At 45.7% G+C, this 16,305-nt stretch overlaps 1 protein-coding gene across 1 annotated transcript in view; it reads left to right on the top strand.

The window, feature by feature from the left end:
* Positions 1-16,011, top strand: part of LOC135554802 (NACHT, LRR and PYD domains-containing protein 3-like) — a 207,778-nt gene extending 191,767 nt beyond the window's left edge. Inside the window, exons 4-10 of the mRNA XM_064987240.1 lie at positions 30-114; positions 244-472; positions 853-2,617; positions 4,507-4,680; positions 5,769-5,942; positions 6,256-6,302; positions 6,777-16,011. Of these exons, the coding sequence (XP_064843312.1) occupies positions 30-114; positions 244-472; positions 853-2,617; positions 4,507-4,680; positions 5,769-5,942; positions 6,256-6,302; positions 6,777-7,297 (2,995 nt within the window). The 3' untranslated portion in view covers positions 7,298-16,011. The remainder of the gene's footprint in view (positions 1-29; positions 115-243; positions 473-852; positions 2,618-4,506; positions 4,681-5,768; positions 5,943-6,255; positions 6,303-6,776) is intronic.
* The last annotated feature ends 294 nt before the right edge of the window (positions 16,012-16,305 follow it).

Raw genomic sequence — 16,305 nt, 5'->3', positions numbered from 1 at the left:
AGAGATGTAATCTCATGTTTTGTCCACAGAAACCAACAGGGGGGATCAGAGTCAGAGATTCTCAGTGGTCAGTCTTCCCAGAGTCATCAAACAGACCTGGCCTCCATATTCAGTGTATGTGGTCCTGTTATGTACATTTGTTTTTGTTTACCTCAAGTAAAGTTGATCTGTCAAACATTCATTAATGTGTTAATGAGAAAGCATTTCTTCTCTTGCTTAACTTATTTACTTTATTTATTTCAGATGCTTGAACAGAAAATTATGACATTTGTGAAGAACGAGCTGAAGATGTTCAAGAGGATTCTTAGTCCAGAACTCCCAGAAGGCTTTGAGAGTCAGAAGCAGGATAAGGAAGTGGTGGATGCTGAAGATGAGCAGCAGGAGAGCAGTGCCAGAGAGGGGGCTCTGAAGATCACACTGCACATCCTGAGGAAAATGAACCAGAAGGAGCTTGCTGACACACTGGAGAAAAGTAAGATCTGTCTGCCTCATGTTGAATGATGTTTTATAACATTTAACAGCTGTAGCTAAAGTCCAGCTAAAGTAGCTGTGTAACTCAATGATATTGTAGCAGCCTTAACACAACACCTAGTGACCTCATCAAGTAGCAGCAGGGATGTGTTGTGCTGATTAATTTAGAGAAAGAGAGAACATTAATAATACCATTAATAATACCAATAATAATGTAATCAGTCACACCTGTCTGTAATGCATTATGAAAACATTTACAGATTTAGATAGTCAGTTACGAGAACAAATTATTATAAATTACAACTTTATAACGGTCCTACAATACTGTAGGCATTAAAACAGACGTAATATTAAAATCCTCTGTGGTATTTCTTCATTCAGATGAGCTCGCTGTGATTTGCCAACGTGAAATCAAATCTAATCTAAAGAAGAAGTTTCAATGTGTATTTGAGGGGATCGCTAAACAAGGAAACCCAACACTTCTCAATAAGATCTACACAGAGCTCTACATCACAGAGGGTGGAACAGGAGAGGTCAATAATGAACATGAGCTGAGACAGATTGAGACCACAACCAGGAAACAAGCAAGACCAGAGACTGCAATCAAATGTAATGACATCTTCACACCCTTAACTGGACAAGACAAACGTATCAGAACTGTGCTGACAAAGGGAGTCGCTGGCATTGGAAAAACAGTCTCTGTGCAGAAGTTCATTCTGGACTGGGCTGAAGGAAAAGCAAATCAGGATGTCCAATTTGTATTTTCATTCCCTTTCCGGGAGCTGAATTTGATGAAAGAGGACAAACACACTTTCATTGAACTTCTCAATCACTTCTCAATGGAAACCAAACAATCAGGAATCTCCATCTATGACAAGTACAAAGTTCTGTTCATCTTTGATGGTCTGGATGAGTGCCGACTGCCCCTAGACTTCCAGAAGAACAAGATCTGTTGGGACGTCACAGAGTCAACCTCAGTGGATGTTCTGCTGACAAATCTCATCAAGGGAAATCTGCTTCCCTCTGCTCTCGTCTGGATAACTACCCGACCTGCAGCAGCCAATAAGATCCCTTCAGGGTGTGTTGACCAGGTGACAGAGGTACGAGGGTTCAATGACTCACAGAAGGAGGAGTACTTCAGGAAGAGATTCAGTAATGAGGACCTGGCCAGCAGAATCATCTCACACATAAAGACATCAAGGAGCCTCCACATCATGTGCCACATTCCAGTCTTCTGTTGGATTTCTGCAACAGTCCTTGAACACATGCTGAAACATAAGAGAGAAGAGATGCCCAAGACTCTGACTGAGATGTACACACACCTTGTGGAGTTTCATACCAAACAGAAGAATAACAAGTATCTTGGGAAAGAAGAGACAGGTCCACACTGGAATAAAGAGAGCATTCTGTCCCTGGGAAAACTGGCTTTTCAACAGCTTGTGAAGGGCAATCTGATTTTCTATGAAGAAGACCTGAAAGAGTCTGGCATTGATGTTAATGAAGCCTCAGTGTACTCAGGATTGTGCACACAGCTCTTTAAAGAGGAATGTGGGCTCTACCAGGACAAGGTGTACTGCTTTGTTCATCTGAGCATTCAGGAGTTTCTGGCTGCTGTATATGTGTTCCTATCATTCATCAACAACAATGAGAATCTACTGGACAAACTGCAAACAAACGACGAGCCTCAAGTTGCTTTCTACAAGAGTGCTGTGGATAAAGCCTTACAAAGTGAGACGGGAAACCTGGACCTTTTCCTCCGCTTCCTCCTGGGCCTCTCACTGGACTCCAATCAGAAGCACTTACGAGGTCTACTGACAAAGACAAGAACCAGCTCACAGACCCATGAAGAAACAGTCAAGTACATCAAGGAGAAGATCAGGGAGAATCTCTCTCCAGAGAGGAGCATCAATCTGTTCCACTGTCTGAATGAACTGAATGACCATTCTCTAGTGGAAGAGATCCAATTCTACCTGAGCTCAGGAAGTCTCTCAAAACCCAACCTGTCACCTGCACAGTGGTCAGCTCTAGTCTTCGTGTTGATGACTTCAGAAAAGGAGCTGGATGTGTTTGACCTGAAGAAATACTCCAGATCAGAGGAAGGTCTTCTGAGGCTGCTGCCAGTGGTCAAAGCCTCCAGAGCTGCTCTGTGAGAAAATAAAATTACATTTAAGAACTAATCATCAGGAAGAAATATTCAGTTTAGAGAAAAATATGTATTATAATATGTATAATATATTATTTTGAAAAACATATTCAATAAATTAATGGATTTTCACATTAGTATAACAATACAGTGCCTTGCGAAAGTTTTCGCCCCCCTTGAACTTTGCAACCCTTTGCCACATTTCAGGCTTCAAACATAAAGATATAAAACTGTATTTTTTGTGAAGATTCATCAAGAAGTGGGACACAATCATGAAGTGGAACGACATTTATTGGATATTTCAAACTTTTTTAACAAATCAAAAACTGAAAAATTGGGCGTGAAAAATTATTCAGTCCCCTTAAGTTAATACTTTGTAGCGCCACCTTTTGCTGTGTTTACAGCTGTATGTCGCTTGGTGGTATGTCTCTATCAGTTTTGCACATCGAGAGACTGAAATTTTTTCCCATTCCTCGTTGCAAAACAGCTAGAGCTCAGTGAGGTTGGATGGAGAGCATTTGTGAACAGCAGTTTTCAGTTCTTTCCACAGATTCTCGATTGGATTCAGGTCTGGACTTTGACTTGGCCATTCTAACACCTGGATATGTTTATTTTTGAACTATTCCATTGTAGATTTTGCTTTATGTTTTGGATCATTGTCTTGTTGGAAGACAAATCTCCATCCCAGTCTCAGGTCTTTTGCAGACTCCATCGGGTTTTCTTCCAGAATGGTCCTGTATTTGGCTCCATCCATCTTCCCATCAATTTTAACCATCTTCCTGTCCCTGCTGAAGAAAAGCAGGCCCAAACCATGATGCTGCCACCACCATGTTTGACAGTGGGTATGGTGTCTTCAGGTTGATGAGCTGTGTTGCATTTACGCCAAACATAACGTTTTGCATTGTTGCCAAAAAGTTCAATTTTGGTTTCATCTGACCAGAGCACCTTCTTCCACATATTTGGTGTGTCTCCCAGGTGGCTTGTGGCAAACTTTAAACAACACTTTTTACGGATATCTTCCATAAAGGCCAGATTTGTGCAATATACGACTGATTGTTGTCCTATGGACAGAGTCTCCCACATCAGCTGTAGATCTCTGCAGTTCATCCAGAGTGATCATGGGCCTCTTGGCTGCATCTCTGATCAGTCTTCTCCTTGTATGAGCTGAAAGTTTAGAGGGACGGCCAGGTCTTGGTAGATTTGCAGTGGTCTGATACTCCTTCCATTTCAATATTATCGCTTGCACAGTGCTCCTTGGGATGTTTAAAGCTTGGGAAATCTTTTTGTATCCAAATCCGGCTTTAAACTTCTTCACAACAGTATCTCGGAGCTGCCTGGTGTGTTCCTTGTTCTTCATGATGCTCTCTGCGCTTTTAACGGACCTCTGAGACTATCACAGTGCAGGTGCATTTATACGGAGACTTGATTACACACAGGTGGATTGTATTTATCATCATTAGTCATTTAGGTCAACATTGGATCATTCAGAGATCCTCAATGAACTTCTGGAGAGAGTTTGCTGCACTGAAAGTAAAGGGGTTGAATAATTTTGCACTCCCAATTTTTCAGTTTTTGATTTGTTAAAAGAGTTTGAAATATCCAATAAATGTCGTTCCACTTCATGATTGTGTCCCACTTGTTGTTGATTCTTCACAAAAAAAATACAGTTTTATATCTTTATGTTTGAAGCCTGAAATGTGGCAAAAGTTCGCAAAGTTCAAGGGGGCCGAATACTTTCTCAATGCACTGTATGAGCAAACAATTCTAGGAAACGGAAGATTAATATATATGCTGTTTGAGAGAATAAACCAAATGCATCTGCCATTGTCCTTCTACACTTCTGGTGTTAAATTAACAGTGTGTTTGTGAAGTCATGATGATCTCTTTGTCAGGCTGTCAGGCTGTGGAGTAACAGAGGAAGGCTGTGCTTCTCTGGTCTCAGCTCTGAGGTCAAACCCCTCACACCTGAGAGAGCTGGACCTGAGCTACAATCACCCAGGAGACTCAGGAGTCAGACTGCTCTCTGCTGGACTGGAGGATCCACACTGCAGACTGGAGAAACTCAAGTATGTAGAGGGTTCATGTCAATGTTCATATCAGACATGTTTGACTTTTCAGGCTCGCTAAAACCAGTCCAGTGGTTTTAATATGTTTTGACTCTTTGCAGGCTGTCAGGCTGTCTAGTCACAGAGGAAGGCTGTGCTTCTCTGGTCTCAGCTCTGGAGTCAAACCCCTCACACTTGAGAGAGCTGGTCCTGAGTAACAATGACCTGAAGGATTCAGGAGTGAAGCTGCTCTCTGATGGACTGGAGAATCCCCACTGTAAACTGGAGACTCTGAGGTCAGTATTCCTGTAGTTGGTCAACAAGTGATAACTGTTCACCAGATCCACATGTGTTTACCAGGCACACATAGTCCACACCATATGTGTTTGGACAGTGAAGCTTACAGTTTTACATTTGGTGCTCCAACATTTTGGATTTGAGATACAATGTTTCAAATTAGGCAACAGTACAGAATGTCACCTTTTATTTGAGGTTAATGGTTAATCTGTTATTGGTAATGGTGAGAGGTTAGTATGTTTTGTTGTAGCCTCTGTTATTGGTAATTGTGAGAGGTTAGCATATTTTGTTGTAGCCTCTGTTATTGGTAATGGTGAGAGTTTAGCATGTTTTGTTGTAGCCTCTGTTTTTGGTAATGGTGAGAGGTTAGCATGTTTTGTTGTAGTCTCTGTTATTGGTAATAGTTAGAGGTTAGTATGTTTTGTTGTAGCCTCTGTAACTTTCTCACTCATCATTATTCATGATTCATTCATCATTTTTCTCGATCATGCCAGTCACAGGCTGATGTAGTCATTGTATTTAAAGAATATGGGACCAAATAATTAACTTTTGACAACTTTAATACACTATACGTTAATTGGTCAGAATATTTATGACTTCTTCAAACGGTGGGACTAGATACATAAAGTGAGAGAGACACATTTAAAATGTTAGCTTCACTGTCTAAATATGTAAATAAATAAATAAATGTCAAACTAGATATGGTGTGGACTGTATACTCAATACAATCTAAATCTGATACCTCACTGTCTAAATAGATATGGTGTGGACTGTATACTCAATACAATCTAAATCTGATTCCTCTTTGTCAGGCTGTCAGGCTGTCTAGTCACAGAGGAAGGCTGTGCTTCTCTGGGCTCAGCTCTGAGGTCAAACCCCTCACACCTGAGAGAGCTGGACCTGAGCTACAATCACCCAGGAGACTCAGGAGTCAGACTGCTCTCTGCTGGACTGGAGGATCCACACTGCAGACTGGAGAAACTCAAGTATGTAGAGGGTTTATGTCAATGTTCATATCAGACATGTTGGACTTATCAGGCTGGTTAAGACATTCTTACCACCACTTGGACAAAGTCACTAATCACCACTTAGACAGAATTATATCTATGTGTGTCCAGTGACACACACTCACTGGACACCCACACGCACAAATTGGACACGAACACACACACACACACAGACAAACATTTGCTTGAAGTTATATGCTGTATATCCATGCGTGTGTGTGTGTGTGTGTGTGTGTGTGAGTGTTCAGGTGTATCCCTCAATGACTGTCTGTTCTTCTGCTTACCGCTACAGTGTGGAACATGGTGGAGAGAACAGAATGAAACCTGGGCTTAGAAAATGTGAATGTTGACAGCTGTGAAGAATATGACTAAGAATAAGTCTTAATTCAAGTTAAGTCAAAGACCACCATCATTACTGACTTGGTCACATTAAATATCAGCTGTAGTTCTACAGAAGCAGAAATCAGGGACACCAAAGTTTACAAAGAGTAGCTTTGGCAATGTGTGTGCGTGGTCGTGTTACATAAGAAATGTGTTTGTGTTCATGATGCATACGTGTGTGTGTGTGTGTGTGTGTGTGTGTGTGTGTGTGTGTGTGTGTGTGTGTGTGTGTGTGTGTGTAATTAATGGGAATAAGTGTGTTTTATATTACCATACAATATAACATATGATCATTCAACAAGTCTCAAGTCACCTTAACTTCTCCTTTTGACACCTAGAAACATCTACATTAAATGAATTAGTGAAAAGTGAGTTAACATTCTAATGTGAATGATGATGATTTCTAATATTGTGTCTGGTTTCATCCATCAGATGTCTGTGATCTCACACTGGACCCAAACACAGTAAACAGACTCCTCTCTCTGTCTGAGGAGAACAGAAAGGTGACATGGAGGACAGAGGAGCAGCCGTATCCTGATCACCCAGAGAGATTTGAGGACTGTGGACAGGTGCTGTGTAGAGAGGGTCTGACTGGGTGCTGTTACTGGGAGGTAGAGTGGAGTGGGGGGGCTGATATAGGAGTGACATATAAAGGAATCAGCAGGAGAGGAGGGGTTAATGACTGTTGTCTTGGATGGAATGACAAGTCCTGGAGTCTGTTCTGCTCTGACAACAGTTACATTGCCTGGCACAATAATAATCCCACTACCATAGACGTCCCCTCCTCCAGCTCCCACAGAGTAGGAGTGTATCTGGACTGGCCAGCCGGCACTCTGTCCTTCTATAGAGCCTCCTCTGACACACTGACCCACCTGATCACATTCAACTCCACATTCACTGAGCCCCTTTATCCAGGGTTTGGGGTTTTTTACAACTCCTCAGTGTCCCTGTAAATAATAACACACTTGACAAAAACACACACACACACACACTGGACACACACACACACACACACTGGACACACACACACACACACACTGGACACACACACACACACACACACGCACATACTGGACACACACACACACACACTGGACACACACACCTGCTGGACACACACACACTGGACAAATACACACACACACACACACACACACACACACACACACACACACACACACACACACACAGTGGACACACACACACAGGACACACACACACTCTGGACACACACACACATGACAAATACACACACTCTGGATACACACACACTGGACAAATACACACAGGACACACACACACTGGACACACACACACTGGACAAACAAACTCTGGACAAGTACACACACACACACACACAGGACAAACACACACACTCTGGATACACACACACTGGACAAATACACACTGGACACACACACACTAGACACACACACACTGGACAAACAAACTCTGGACAAGTACACACACACATACACAGTGGACACACACACACACACAGGACAAACACACACACACACTGGACACACACACACTCTGGACACACACACACTGGACAAATACACACACACACAGTGGACACACACAGGACACACACACACACACTGGACACACACACACATGACACACACACACGCTGGACACACACACACACACACACACTGGACAAATACACACTGGACACACACACACTGGACACACACACACTGGACAAACAAACTCTGGACAAAATCACACACACATACACAGTGGACACACACACACACACACACACAGGACACACACACACACAGGACAAACACACACACACACTGGACACACACACACTCTGGACACACACACACTGGACAAATACACACACACATTGGACACACACAGGACACACACACACACTGGACACACACACACATGACACACACACACGCTGGACACACACACACACACACACACACACACACACACACACACACACACACACACACACTGGACACACACACACACACTGGACACACACAGGACACACACAGGACAGACACACACAGGACAAATACACACACACACACACACTGGACAAACACACACTGGACAAATACACACACACAAACACACACACACACACACACACACACACACACACACACACACACACTGGACAGACACACACACACACACACTGGACACACACTGGACACACACAGGACACACACAGGACACACACACACACAGGACAAATACACACACACACACACACTGGACAAACACACACTGGACAAACAAACTCTGGACAAGTACACACACACACACACACAGGACAAACACACACACTCTGGATACACACACACTGGACAAATACACACTGGACACACACACACTGGACACACACACACTGGACAAACAAACTCTGGACAAGTACACACACACATACACAGTGGACACACACACACACACAGGACAAACACACACACACACTGGACACACACACACTCTGGACACACACACACTGGACAAATACACACACACACAGTGGACACACACAGGACACACACACACACACTGGACACACACACACATGACACACACACACGCTGGACACACACACACACACACACTGGACAAATACACACACACACACACACACACAGTACAAACACACACACTCTGGATACACACACACTGGACAAATACACACTGGACACACACACACTGGACACACACACACTGGACAAACAAACTCTGGACAAAATCACACACACATACACAGTGGACACACACACACACACACAGGACACACACACACACAGGACAAACACACACACACACTGGACACACACACACTCTGGACACACACACACTGGACAAATACACACACACACAGTGGACACACACAGGACACACACACACACTGGACACACACACACATGACACACACACACGCTGGACACACACACACACACACACACACACACACACACTGGACACACACACACACACACTGGACACACACAGGACACACACAGGACAGACACACACAGGACAAATACACACACACACACACACTGGACAAACACACACTGGACAAATACACACACACAAAACACACACACACACACACACACACACACACACACACACACACACACACACACTGGACAGACACACACACACACACACTGGACACACACTGGACACACACAGGACACACACAGGACACACACACAGGACAAATACACACACACACACACACTTGACAAACACACACTGGACAAATACACACACACACACACACACACAGGACAAACACACTCTGGACAAATACACACACACACACACACACACAGTGGACACACACACACACAGGACAAACACACTCTGGACAAATACACACACACACAGTGGACACACACAGGACACACACACAAACACTGGACACACACACACATGACACACACACACAGTGGACACACACACACACACACAGTGGACACACACACACACAGGACAAACACACACACACACACTCTGGACACACACACACTGGACAAATACACACACACACAGTGGACACACACTGGACACACACACACTCTGGACACACACACACTGGACAAATACACACACACACAGTGGACACACACAGGACACACACACACACTGGACACACACACACATGACACACACACACAGTGGACACACACACACACACACACACACACACACACTGGACACACACACCTGCTGGACACACACACACTGGACACACACACACTGGACACACACACACTGGACAAACAAACTCTGGACAAGTACACACACACACACACACACACACACAGGACAAACACACACACTCTGGATACACACACACTGGACAAATACACACTGGACACACACACACTGGACACACACACACTGGACAAACAAACTCTGGACAAGTACACACACACATACACAGTGGACACACACACACACACAGGACAAACACACACACACACTGGACACACACACACTCTGGACACACACACACACTGGACAAATACACACACACACACAGTGGACACACACAGGACACACACACACACTGGACACACACACACATGACACACACACACGCTGGACACACACACACACACACATAAACTGGACAAATACACACACACACACACACATGACAAATACACACACTCTGGATACACACACACTGGACAAATACACACAGGACACACACACACTGGACACACACACACTGGACAAACAAACTCTGGACAAGTACACACACACACACACACAGGACAAACACACACACTCTGGATACACACACACTGGACAAATACACACTGGACACACACACACTAGACACACACACACTGGACAAACAAACTCTGGACAAGTACACACACACATACACAGTGGACACACACACACACACAGGACAAACACACACACACACTGGACACACACACACTCTGGACACACACACACTGGACAAATACACACACACACAGTGGACACACACAGGACACACACACACACACTGGACACACACACACATGACACACACACACGCTGGACACACACACACACACACACACTGGACAAATACACACACACACACACACAGTACAAACACACACACTCTGGATACACACACACTGGACAAATACACACTGGACACACACACACTGGACAAACAAACTCTGGACAAAATCACACACACATACACAGTGGACACACACACACACACACACACAGGACACACACACACACAGGACAAACACACACACACACTGGACACACACACACTCTGGACACACACACACTGGACAAATACACACACACATTGGACACACACAGGACACACACACACACACTGGACACACACACACATGACACACACACACGCTGGACACACACACACACACACACACACACACACACACACACACACACACACACACACACACACACACACACACACACACTGGACACACACACACACACTGGACACACACAGGACACACACAGGACAGACACACACAGGACAAATACACACACACACACACACTGGACAAACACACACTGGACAAACACACACTGGACAAATACACACACACAAACACACACACACACACACACACACACACACACACACACACACACACTGGACAGACACACACACACACACACTGGACACACACTGGACACACACAGGACACACACAGGACACACACACACACAGGACAAATACACACACACACACACACTGGACAAACACACACTGGACAAACAAACTCTGGACAAGTACACACACACACACACACAGGACAAACACACACACTCTGGATACACACACACTGGACAAATACACACTGGACACACACACACTGGACACACACACACTGGACAAACAAACTCTGGACAAGTACACACACACATACACAGTGGACACACACACACACACAGGACAAACACACACACACACTGGACACACACACACTCTGGACACACACACACTGGACAAATACACACACACACAGTGGACACACACAGGACACACACACACACACTGGACACACACACACATGACACACACACACGCTGGACACACACACACACACACACACTGGACAAATACACACACACACACACACAGTACAAACACACACACTCTGGATACACACACACTGGACAAATACACACTGGACACACACACACTGGACACACACACACTGGACAAACAAACTCTGGACAAAATCACACACACATACACAGTGGACACACACACACACACACACACAGGACACACACACACACAGGACAAACACACACACACACTGGACACACACACTCTGGACACACACACACTGGACAAATACACACACACAGTGGACACACACAGGACACACACACACACTGGACACACACACACATGACACACACACATGCTGGACACACACACACACACACACACACACACACACACACACACACACACTGGACACACACACACACACTGGACACACACAGGACAGACACACACAGGACAAATACACACACACACACACACTGGACAAACACACACTGGACAAATACACACACACAAACACACACACACACACACACACACACACACACACACACACACACACACACACACACACACACACACACACACACACACTGGACAGACACACACACACACACACTGGACACACACTGGACACACACAGGACACACACAGGACACACACACACACAGGACAAATACACACACACACACACACACACTTGACAAACACACACTGGACAAATACACACTGGACACACACACACTGGACAAACAAACTCTGGACAAGTACACACACACATACACAGTGGACACACACACACACACAGGACAAACACACACACACACTGGACACACACACACTCTGGACACACACACACACTGGACAAATACACACACACACACAGTGGACACACACAGGACACACACACACACTGGACACACACACACACGCTGGACACACACACACACACACATAAACTGGACAAATACACACACACACACACACAGTACAAACACACACACCCTGGATACACACACACTGGACAAATACACACTGGACACACACACACTGGACACACACACACTGGACAAACAAACTCTGGACAAAATCACACACACATACACAGTGGACACACACACACACACACACACAGGACACACACACACACAGGACAAACACACACACACACTGGACACACACACACTCTGGACACACACACACTGGACAAATACACACACACAGTGGACACACACAGGACACACACACACACTGGACACACACACACATGACACACACACATGCTGGACACACACACACACACACACACACACACACACACACACACACACACTGGACACACACACACACACTGGACACACACAGGACAGACACACACAGGACAAATACACACACACACACACACTGGACAAACACACACTGGACAAATACACACACACACACACACACACACACACACACACACACACACACACACACACACACACACACACACACACACACACACACACACACACACTGGACAGACACACACACACACACACTGGACACACACTGGACACACACAGGACACACACAGGACACACACACACACAGGACAAATACACACACACACACACACACACTTGACAAACACACACTGGACAAATACACACACACACACACACACAGGACACACACACACACAGGACAAACACACTCTGGACAAATACACACACACACACACACACACAGTGGACACACACACACACAGGACAAACACACTCTGGACAAATACACACACACACAGTGGACACACACAGGACACACACACACACACTGGACACACACACACATGACACACACACACAGTGGACACACACACACACACACAGTGGACACACACACACACAGGACAAACACACACACACACACTCTGGACACACACACACTGGACAAATACACACACACACAGTGGACACACACTGGACACACACACACTCTGGACACACACACACTGGACAAATACACACACACACAGTGGACACACACAGGACACACACACACACTGGACACACACACACATGACACACACACACAGTGGACACACACACACACACACACACACACACACACTGGACACACACACCTGCTGGACACACACACACTGGACACACACACACTGGACACACACACACTGGACAAACAAACTCTGGACAAGTACACACACACACACACACACACAGGACAAACACACACACTCTGGATACACACACACTGGACAAATACACACTGGACACACACACACTGGACACACACACACTGGACAAACAAACTCTGGACAAGTACACACACACATACACAGTGGACACACACACACACACAGGACAAACACACACACACACTGGACACACACACACTCTGGACACACACACACACTGGACAAATACACACACACACACAGTGGACACACACAGGACACACACACACACTGGACACACACACACACGCTGGACACACACACACACACACATAAACTGGACAAATACACACACACACACACACAGTACAAACACACACACCCTGGATACACACACACTGGACAAATACACACTGGACACACACACACTGGACACACACACACTGGACAAACAAACTCTGGACAAAATCACACACACATACACAGTGGACACACACACACACACACACACACACACACAGGACACACACACACACAGGACAAACACACACACACACTGGACACACACACACTCTGGACACACACACACTGGACAAATACACACACACACAGTGGACACACACAGGACACACACACACACTGGACACACACACACATGACACACACACACGCTGGACACACACACACACACACACACACACACACACACACACACACACACACACACACACACTGGACACACACACACACACACACTGGACACACACAGGACACACACAGGACAGACACACACAGGACAAATACACACACACACACACTGGACAAACACACACTGGACAAACACACACTGGACAAATACACACACACACACACACACACACACACACACACACACACACACACACACACACACACACACACTGGACAAATACACACACACACACACACACACTGGACACACACACACTGGACACACACACACACACACTGGACACACACACACACACACTGGACACACACAGGACACACACAGGACACACACACACACAGGACAAATACACACACACACACACACTGGACAAACACACACTGGACAAATACACACACACACACACACACAGGACACACACACACACAGGACAAACACACTCTGGACAAATACACACACACACACACACAGTGGACACACACACACACAGGACAAACACACTCTGGACAAATACACACACACACAGTGGACACACACAGGACACACACACACACACTGGACACACACACACGACACACACACACAGTGGACACACACACACACACACAGTGGACACACACACACACAGGACAAACACACACACACACACTCTGGACACACACACACTGGACAAATACACACACACACAGTGGACACACACTGGACACACACACACTCTGGACACACACACACTGGACAAATACACACACACACACAGTGGACACACACAGGACACACACACACACTGGACACACACACACATGACACACACACACAGTGGACACACACACACACACACTGGACTCATTAGGGTTTGGGTTGATGGTGACTCACTGGACACACACACACACACACTGGACACACACACACACACACACACACACACACTGGACACACACACACACACACACACACACACACACTGGACACGCACACCTGCTGGACACACACACACTGGACAAACACACACTGGACAAACACACTCTGGACAAATACACACACACACACACACACACACACACACACACAGGACACACACAGGACACACACACAGGACAAATACACACACACAAACACACACACACACACACACACACACACACACACACACACACACACACACACACACACACACACACACACACACACACACACACACACACACACACACACACAGGACAAACACACACACTCTGGATACACACACACTGGACAAACACACACTGGACAAATACACACACACACACAGGCGACACACACACACACACTGGACACACACACACTCTGGACAGACACACACTCTGGACAGACACACACTGGACACACACACACACACACACACACACACTGGACACACAGGACACACACAGGACACACACACACTCTGGACACACACACACTGGACAAATACACACACACACACACACAGTGGACACACACACCCACGACA

The sequence above is a fragment of the Oncorhynchus masou genome, chromosome 14 (genome assembly GCF_036934945.1).
Source record: "Oncorhynchus masou masou isolate Uvic2021 chromosome 14, UVic_Omas_1.1, whole genome shotgun sequence".
Classification (NCBI taxonomy): domain Eukaryota; kingdom Metazoa; phylum Chordata; class Actinopteri; order Salmoniformes; family Salmonidae; genus Oncorhynchus; species Oncorhynchus masou.
This window is presented reverse-complemented; position numbering and strand designations above follow the sequence as displayed.